At 45.0% G+C, this 10,264-nt stretch overlaps 1 protein-coding gene across 3 annotated transcripts in view; it reads right to left on the reverse strand.

Annotated features, from left to right (window-relative positions):
- Nucleotides 1-10,264, reverse strand: part of PPM1E (protein phosphatase, Mg2+/Mn2+ dependent 1E) — an 86,209-nt gene that overhangs the window by 12,792 nt on the left and 63,153 nt on the right. Inside the window, exon 1 of one of the 3 annotated variants that reach the window (XM_042442489.1) lies at nt 9,702-9,829. The exons of the other annotated variants lie outside the window; for them this stretch is intronic. Within the exon in view, the coding sequence (XP_042298423.1) occupies nt 9,702-9,814 (113 nt within the window). The 5' untranslated portion in view covers nt 9,815-9,829. Of the gene's footprint in view, nt 1-9,701; nt 9,830-10,264 lie in introns of those variants that run through there. 3 annotated transcript variants of the gene reach the window in all.

A 10,264-nucleotide genomic window follows, 5' to 3' on the forward strand; every position in this document is an offset into this window, starting at 1 on the left:
ATTTTCTTGGGTAGCAAGAGTTTGATGTTTGTGCCCAGAACTTTGGAAGGTGCCTTATATACAAAGATCGCTGGTCCCATTTTCTTGGGTAGCAAGAGTTTGATGTTTGTGCCCAGAACTTTGGAAGGTGCCTTATATACAAAGATCGCTGGTCCCATTTGGATCAACGTTGTTCATATTTACCAGCAATGACTCCAGGGTTTTCATCAGTGGTCTATTTGGGGCTGCTGGGGACAAACCTCAGGACCCTCTGCAGGCAAAGCAGGTTCTCTGCCAGGCCCTGTATAGAGCCACTTTCCTCAGTCCTGCTCAGATTATCATGCCAGCCAGCAGCCCTTTGAAACTGTAAATTTAGAGTGCCATTATGCAAGAGACTTATAACTTAAGTGCACACGCTAAATCTCCTGGGTATTTCAATTTTTAGAATTCCCATGTTTATGTAAGTTACTTAAAGATAGGGTTAAAAATAAAACAGCAACAATGCCCACCAAATAATATACTGTCAAGATTAAACTTCCAGCCTTTTGACTCAAATGCCATCCGCACAAGCCGTCTCTCTGCACCAGGAGTCATGCAGTCTTCCCACGCGGTTTCTTGGAAACTTTAACCTGCGCTCTAATGAAGTTTGCCCAGCAAGAGACGCCGAGAATCTTTGGGCTACTGTTTCCTCACGCTAGGTGAGTCCTTAAATACTATTTGGCACATAGCAAGATGCTGGAAATCCATATCAAGCCAGCAAAAAGGAACAAACTTCAACATGCTTGTGCAATAAACAAAACAAACACTTCTTCCCAGTGCTCTCAGAGTTCACTTTTCCACTCCGTTTCATAAAATGAAAAGTTTCTGTTAGCTCTGGTAGGAGGCACGGCGCATGCCCAAGGATCACGAACTACATTCCTGAAACATGCCACAGTTTGTTGTTTCCATCTGACCCGCATGGTATTCAAAACCAAGTCACGTCTATGCAGAGACCATACTTTTTGAAAGAGCTGAAAGGCCACAATTCTATGAAGCAATGGAAAATTAAGGGGGAAACTAAGAAAGAAAGGATCTATAAAGATAAGCATGCGTATTTTCAGTGGCGGAAACGTACACACACAGACACCTCTAAAACAGGACGGTTTGGGCACTCAGAATGTCTAAAGTTTGCATATTTATATATATTTGCATGAAATACATGTTCTATAAACGTAAATTCAAGTTCGTTTCCCAAACCTAGTACTCATTCACATTCGAGGATTAGACTTCTTACATATAAGTATGATTCCCTTTTGGTCGGCCGTCAGAAAGAAACTGGGCACTTGGATGATATGGATCTGAATCAATCCTAGCCTACTAGTTCATGAGTAAAGTGAAATCACACACCCCAAAACTCTGAAGGATGCCCTGTTTTTGTTAAGCTGCCTTGGATGCCAATGGCATCTGGAACCTTGTTGAGACTCTATGTGAGCGTAAAAATAGGTAACACAAGTGGTTGTGCTTTCTCAATGACTGTGGAACCAACAATATAGAACCATATTGGTGGGCCATGATACTAAGTATATGCCTTATGCTAGGTCGAAACTATTTGTCCTCCTAGCCGGCCCTGGCTCTCTGACTGGTTTCTGGTCTCTAGTGCCTCTGAGAGAGAAAGGTCTTTCCCCATCACCTGGTTCCTTTTCTTCAACCGGCGATGGCAGAGATTATTCTGGGAAACTCCTGCATGCAAAGGAAAGGCTTCACCATTGAGCTCTGACCCTTCCTTGGTGCCAAAATCCATCCACTAAAGCAACGCTACTCAAAGTGGTAGTTTGTGGACCTGTGCTGATCTTGGAACCATTGGCTGCTGGTACGTGACAAGTTTCCAGGAAAGAAACAACTGCACCCAATGGGCACAAAGATCCACCATCTCAGGTAGCCTGAGAAGCACTGCACATAACCACAGAGATTACAATGGCGGGTAAGCAAACTCGGGACTTACTAACAGGTACCAGTGAGGGACGCAAAGCCTACAGTCTTCAAAACGAGGGATGTTATCTAGCTCTGTGGCAATGCTGCCTTCTACAAAAGCTACTCTGGACGTTCTTAGATAAATGAGAGGGTTATGAAAGTCTGTCCTTCTGACTCTTTGGCGAATGGAGGCATTTGGTGCACTACCTATGGCGGCAGTGGTGGCCCTTCTTTCTGCAGTGCCGGGAAGAATGCCACTGAACCGGGAGGCGGGGAGTTTCCGTCATTTAACTTTGCAGCGCCACAGTCTGAAGCAGGGCTCGCATCACCTCATTCCATTTGCTTGCGCTAATGGCTCCACGCATCAGAGCGCCAGTCATGGAGTGAGGAAAGAGATCTTTTGCTCTACCTCCCCCCTTCGCCACGCTGTTCTATTTCTGTTCTAAACCAGTTTTTTTTTTTAAGCCAACCATGCCTTGGCATATTTAACTCTGTCCTGGTCTTGAAAAGGCAGTCATTTGGACGTCTCGATGGGCGGAATGAGGAGTGGAGGAGGGGACGAATGCAAGAAAGCTCCCCATATCCACATCAGGAGAGTCTCTTTTCTAATAATACCCACAGCCTGCTACTGAATTAATTGCCTTTGACATCTGTACATTGGAAATCTTCTTAGGGAGGCTTTCCAGGACTGCAGTGCAAGCAGCTAAGTGATCAGATGGGGGCTGTCCCTCTGCTCCTGACCAGGAGCAGTCACAATCTCTTTCCACAGGCTTTGGTTAAAGATCCTTAACTGGATTGCTGCATGCTGCCGGAACCACACTAGGAAGGAACTTGCCTGCTAGGCAATGGAAGAGATCTCAGGAGGTGATGAGGAATATCTACGTGGAATATGCCATATCTCCAATGGATTCAGCTCCATCTGAGAACGGTTAAATGGACTCTAAGGTCAGGCAAGAGGCTTTCACTGCCGCCATCAGCGTGATGATCCTGAACATATGTCAAAACAGAGACGTGTATAATCTCCACATATTAAATAGCACTTATTTTCCCTACCCTTGCGGGCAAAACCAGCCCTTATGCCTCCCAGTCACCTGTCAATGTATGGCGACTGCATGGATTTCATAAGGTTCCCTTAGGCAATGTGTTGGTCTATATGGCCGTAATAAAGATTCTTCTTCTTCTCTTAGGCAAGGAATTATGGAGGTGTGTTTCCAAAACAGGACAGGCTGTGCTGCTGATGTTTTAAAAAGCAAGCTACATCCATCAGAGAGACAGAGAAAGAATGCTAACATGGAAAGTTTTCATGGCCGGCATCCATAGTTTTCTTTGGGTTTTTTGGGCTGTGTGGCTGCATTATGAAAGAATTAATCCCTGACGTTTCAACTGTGGCTAGCGTCTTAACATGCTCTAACTAGAGCCAACCCAGGTCTGTGATAAAAATCCTGAACGTGGGCCAAGAATCCTAATTCAAGCACCATCCCTAAGCCTCAGTTTTCCATCTTTTACAAAGGGGAAAGCGGGGATATGAAAACAAATATCGTACAGAGTGATCTGCAAGGTTTAACTGGCATATTACCTGACAGATTTCACTGATTTAGTTGGTTTATCCAACAGTGCAGGACTCAGAGACAGCTGGAGAAAGGAGCATCCATCCACCCCTCGATAAGGAGCCTGTGGAGATTATTGATGCACCTAAGGCACACCATGGGAGCCCTATTCTTGGCCCAGGGCTCACCGAAGATTTTCCTGCCTTTGCTCTGAGAGCACCACCTTCCCCTCCTTGCTAGCAGACTAATCTGATCTAACCTATGCTAGCTGGTGTGGTTTTTCCACAGCAGGTGAAGCCCTGGATGCTTATTTTAAATCTGCTGGCAAAAACAGCGGCGGACACTTTCCTGATGCATGGAGAATCATGAGCTCCCGCATACAGACACTTGGAGGGGAAAAAGAACAGAGAAAGAAAAACAGATTAGTCTTTTTAAAGGTTGTGTAAATCCATTCAAAGTGACAGCGCCGAGGCAGCAAACGGGATGCCCGATAAAACCTGTCCCTGGGAAAGGAAAATATCTAGCGGAAAGGGGCAAAAATATATCTGTGAAGCAGAATGGATTAGAGCGACAGTTGCCCAGCTAAATGCCACATTAATCCGTCCCTTCAGCCATTGCTGCAAGAATACTGAGGTGTTGTCAAGCCAGGGAACGCTACATGACTTCTGATTAGTTTATCGTATCTACAGTCTCTGCACGGACGTGTCTCTAATTTCAAGTTTAATATTTATATCCCATCTTGTGGTCCAAAACTATCATCCTCCAGGGGGCTGGGAAATAGAGAAGACATACAACAACACAGAATGGGCATGCTGCGCCAAATTGGCCATCCCACAGAGGGCTCGGTTCAGGTCAATATAGTTTCCCACCTCTACACTCGAAGCACGGAAAATACAGAAAAAGAAAACCGTTTTGCGGGTGAAATGGCCTGACATTTCAAGCACATCTGTTTATCGGTAAACCTCGCCGGCTAGAGCTGGAACCTCCACTCGGAAAGCTGCCTCAGCATTAGAAAGCAGATGTTGCTCACTGTTGGACCTTTAAATATGAGCCACTACATGTTCCTCCTGTCGTATTCTGAGATGGTGCGACTTGGTGTAAGAAGGCGGACGGCAGTAGGAGAAAAGGACAACTGGGCTTACAACAGGACTATTTTGATCAAGGAAACCATGGCTGCCCCGAGTTTGCAAGACCTGATGATGATCTCTCATTCAGAGAGTTGCACCAAGTTGAAATGAACCTGACGGCAAATAACATAACAAGAAACTGGACCCTCATTGCACACGGCTTACCCATAACGCCATCGCTCATTTGGCAGAAATACTGAACAGAAACTCAGATTTGGAGTAATTTTTGCTGCCACAGAAGACCTAGCTCCACACACTTGCTTTGCCCCAAACCTTGGGCTCCACAACCTCTGCAAGAGGAAGATGCTTTGCCAAAGTACTGATCTGTTACTGTTCTATTTTTCAATTCTGCACTTTGTCAGTCATAGAGGAGGCCAATGGCAACTGCCCTCTGAAGAAACCTGCCAAGAAAACCCTATGATAGGTTTGTCTTAGAGTCACCACAAGTCATACGAAAGAGAGAGCTGAGAAACCACTTTAGGGATTGGAAGAGCTGGGTTTGTGGTGTTGCGAATGCTAGCAAATAGGTGCTGTGTTCCCATTGGCTTTTGATGCAAACTCTTCTCATCTTGATTCTGGAGAGAGAATCAAACCTCAGTATCAAACACAGTGTTGTTCATTGGCACCTAAAACCTTCAAACGCTCATCTGTGTGCCCTCAACAACCAGCCTGCCCTTTTAAAGATCGTGCCATTTTAGAAAAACCTTTGGCGATGATGAAGGTAGGAAACCTGTGCACACGTCTTGGCAGACAAGATTGTGTTTCAGCAGACTGCAACAAAAGTGCTGATTGTGCGCAGCAGAGTGTGGCAAAAATGTGTTGTGTTTGTTTTGTGCCATCAGGACCTACACTTTGTCTGACAGAACAGTCACAGGGGCTGCGATCTGGGAAGAAAGTGGAATGGCACTGCGGTTAAATGTACCGAATCAGAATGCTTTTTTTTGCAGGAGAACGCTCTGTGTCCTTCACCAGCTGCTGTCAGATTTTCACTTCGGTTCCTTTCTTTTCTTTGTGAGATGATATAAAAAGAGCGATAAAATTCCCGATAACCAAAAGTCGATGCAAACGCAGAGGCGCCTTGGATTTATTGTTTCATCAGGTTGCAGTTCCCTTGGTGTAGCGGTTTGAGTGTTGGACAGTGTCTCTGGAGACTAGGATTTGAATTCCTGCTCAGCCATGGAAACCTGCTGGGTGACTTTGGGCAAGTCACACCCTCTCAGCCTCAGAGGAAGACAAAGGTGAGCCCCTTCTGAACATACCTTGCCAAAAAAAAAAAAAAAACAACCCTGTAATATAGTCACCTTAGTGTCACCATAAGTCAGAAATGACCTGAAGGCATGCAACAACACCAAATGTTTCTGGAGGACAATGTGCAGCATATCCAGTATTTCAAATAAATATATCTTAACAATGCCGGAGGCAAAATGTATACTACCCAACGCAAATGATGATATACAAGTATCATCCAATGAGAAACGAACTAATAATAGAAATAGAAGAATAACCAAACACAGTCTAAAAGTATATACAGAAAGGAGCATAAGAGAGAAATGGGGGTTACTTCGATTCTCACAGCCCAGCCCTTTGAAAACCCTGGTACGCATTCACTCTGCAACTCCCACTCCTTTCCTTGGCTCCTTACCTGCCGCAAGCCTTCCTTGACATCTGTCACTTAGGAAAGGGAAAGAAAAACCTCTTGGAAGAGACTTTAAGCAATGCCGAAACGATGCCAGCTTGTATTAGAGATGAGCAGCGTTAAACCCAAGAAGCGAACACCTGGTACTTTTTAATTACAGGAGATCAAACAAAATAAAATGGATGGCAGTTGAGGACACACTCTCAATTCTCAAGGCATTCTCAATGCAAAGTCAGTTTGCAGGCACTTGTTCTTTGGGAGCCAGTAGGCTAGTCCTGAAGAAGCTGCACAACTACGCGGAGATGGTCGAGAGGTAGTAGGTCCAGTGGCTAGGGACAGGTTACAAATACATAAAGCGGCAGTTTAGAAACAAGTTTACTAGCCTTAGAATTAAGCAGCCCCATGCAAGGCTCACCGTAAACCATTTTGCGGTATATGGAGAGTCTGGAAATCCATCTTAATTTCCTCTGAGACCAGGCCTGGATGGTACCAGGTCTGCTAGTCTGGAAGGAACATATAGCCATCAAAATTAAGGCTTCTGTACTTCCTAGGTACGCAAGTGCATATCCATCAACACTTAGAAAATTAACCAAATAGTTGGTTATAGATTCCAAGATGGAATTGCAGTCACAATTTTTAAAGCTTCATTACTTTCTCAAAAGTAACTCTTCCTTAACATAAAAGTGTGACCTTCTTAATGACTTCTGAGTATTTTGCATTCAGCAGCCTGAGGTTCAGAATAAGCCACCACTTGAGTCATGCAATATTCCTGTACTGACCCTTTAGAAGTTACATGGCAAAAGGAGGTATGTAGAGCAGTGGTTCCCAACCTTCCTAATGCCGCGACTCCTTAATACAGTTCCTCATGTTGTGGTGACCCAAACCCATGAAATTATTTTCGTTGCTACTTCATAACTGTAATTAAATAGGTGTCTTCCGATGGTCTTAGGCGACCCCCATGAAAGGGTCATTTAACCCCCAAAGGGGTCCCGACCCACAGGTTGGGAACCACTGATGTAGAGAGATCTTGTAGCACCTTTGAGACTAACTGAAATAAAGAAGTTGGCAGCATGAGCTTTCGTAGACCTCAGTCCTTGTGTGATGCAGGTATGCCTTGGTTACTGGAGAAAGGAACCAATTACAAGTTAACTCATTACTAGTCACTACAGTAGTTACTTCCCTGTTCTGACACTGTAAAGTGCTAGTTCACTGATAAGTGGCATAGAAATGTACTTGCTATTGCTAATGCTATTCATAAGTAGATTGAAATGAAAAGAACATTCGGAAACAGCCTGTCCAAGGATTTTAAAAAGATAGGAAAGGCTGAAGTTATCCACTTGGTGGGGAGAAAAAGAGTGAAATGAAGTGGAAGAGGGAACTGGCCTGGTTGAGTCCCAAAGAAGGCAGAGGAATGAAGGTCAAAGAGTCGGTTTTCCCCCCCTTTGCCACCTTCGGGAAGCCCATCCCTGCCACTATCTAGCAATGACAGGCTCACTTTGAGGACTGGCAGCCAGCCCAGGACTTGAGCCCCTTCCGCTTTTCCCTGCCAGCACTGAACAGCAGGTGTTTCCATCCTATTTGCAAAACATTGCTTTCCGACTCGCCATAGGTAAGGTAAACAGAGAATGAGGTATAAGACCGTGCCAAAGTCATCTTGGGTCGACTGAAGGAGTCTCTTCCCCGACTTTCAGAAGAATGAACACTTTCAAGTTGTCAGGGAAAGAATGTGATGGTGTATCCATAAGGAGCTTTAAGGCACGCTCTTCCCAATCCCCTTGAAACCAAGTAGCTGCTATCACAGAAAACACACACTATGACTACAGTGGCCAATGCACCTTCAGGCTAATGTGTCCTGGAGTCCAACTTGTCTCTTTCTAAGCCGTTCATCTGAAATTGGGATTCTGCGATGTAGCAACTGACAGTAAGGAATGATTTACACCAAAGGGGTGCGAACCACCAAGAAAGGAAGTTACGCAGAAGCAAAGCTTTGCCGTTGAATGTCAGTGGCTCTCCAGGGTTGCACCTTCCTTGTCTCTAACTCAATTCTACACCGGAGAAAGTGAGAAACAAATTCAGCTTCAGAAGGAACATCAAAATCAGATCTAGCCAATCCATTTAAATAATGTATCAAACAGGAAAGTGGGATACCAACTTTTAGGATGCAAAATTGAGTACCGCTTTTGTTGACTCCAAATCCCGTCCCCTACACACTTGTTGCTATGGTAGTAAGAATCTAATCCTGATTCGGCAGCATGGTGGCATAAAACTAAGAGGGATGGATGTTTTATTTTGCAGGAGACAGTCTTGGGTTAGGTTAACCTGAACACAACTGGCTGCTTATATATTCTTGCCTGTCAGGTGGTAGATACAAAACTGTTATACACCCATGAACTAAGAATAGCATATGTTTACTGTGGTATGGCTGGGGTTGATCAGTACCTGATCTTCTTAGTTGCTCTGATGCAATTTCTTAGTTTAGAGATTTACTGTGTGTAGGACAGCTGTGTAGGATACATACCCTTTCCCCCTTAAATGATAGTCCCTTCCTTCCTTTGCTTTCCTTCTTTCCTCCCTTCCCTTCCTCTTTTCCCCTTTCCTTTCCTTTCCTCTTCTCCCTTCCCTTTTTTAATCCCAAGCCAGAAAAATGAGGTCTCTCCAGCCATGGCAACCCTCATTTTTCATGCCAGCTGGGCAGCTTTGGGAGCCGCAGGATCACAAGTGGATCGGCTGTGCAGTGCTGCCAGCGATAGGGCTTTTCCATAGTATTAAAGGCAGGCTCAACATGTTCCATCACCTGCAAAGGCCCCTCAGTTGCCCTCCCAGTCTCATCATGCTTCCATGCTCCTGAAGGGATTGAATCCTGCACAGCTTCCAAGGGCAGCAAGATTGCTACGCAGCACACTAGGTAGGCATGCACAGACCTCCTCATCACCATAAAATGACTGGGAGTTGGGTATCAAGAGGACCAGCCAAGAAATCGCTGCCTCGCTCTGCCTAAAAGTGGCATTTGCAGCATTAGCCACGGTGCAGGGAATGGCGAGTGCTTGCCTGTCCAAAAAGGACCTTTCCTATTCAAGAATCTAATTCCATTTCCAGTCCCTCGTCTTCTCCTGATGCCTTCTCCTTGACGGAGAGTGGGAAAGGGGGGGGAGGCTTATCGATTCCTCTCTGCTTGGTTCTCAGTCAATCCGAAAAAAGCCAGCATGATTCAATTTCTCCCTAATAGCCCCATTACTAAACAAAAGGAAGTGTCCCTGAGTCTGGGCACCTATATCAGAAAAGCAGGGAAGGGATTAATTTAATTTTAGATCTGAATGGAAGGTTTTGTTTACACTGGGTAATGCCTTTATTTAGACTCACCAGCATTCCCTTCCTGCCAGAATCCTCTATGCGTTATTGTGTTCTCACAGAAGGTCTCAGACAGTCCCAACCAATATGCAGCAAAAGAGTCTCTCATCTCACCTACTTTTCTCCGGTAGCTTTCCCTCTGGACTCACCCACCCTTCACATGCTTCGTTCAGGAAAGAGTCCCGCAGCTCCCCAAACGTCGATGCCAAAACTTGTGGCCTTCGCATGGAAGCATCTGCCGCCTTGATAGGACCTTATCGCTTTCTGCAGTGTCCCTTTTGCTGCAAAGCCCTTTGGTTAGCCAGGAGAAAACAAAGGACAAAAAGATGGAACAGCTGAGAATAGCTTGGAAGTACTATTCATTGCAAATAAGGAGGTGCTGGCAACTTGACTCCTTTTTTGCAATGAGTAGTACATCCACGATGGCTAAGAGCAGCTCTGGAAGTTGTTGTCCAAAACGTGTTTTTTGCAAGCACTAGCAAATAACTAGGGCGTAACTAAGTAACGTCATGATAGTAACTCACCAAGGAGATAAATTTACTCATTTGCAGTGTAACAAAAACTGTTTTATAGGCCTGATACAGACAGCCAAAATAAAGCTGCTTCGAGTCACTTTGGAGATATGGTGTTTCAATGATGCATGCATCCTAAAAGTCCAGAAGCCGCACCAAAGCCAC

Source organism: Sceloporus undulatus, chromosome 11, assembly GCF_019175285.1.
Source record: "Sceloporus undulatus isolate JIND9_A2432 ecotype Alabama chromosome 11, SceUnd_v1.1, whole genome shotgun sequence".
Taxonomy (NCBI): domain Eukaryota; kingdom Metazoa; phylum Chordata; class Lepidosauria; order Squamata; family Phrynosomatidae; genus Sceloporus; species Sceloporus undulatus.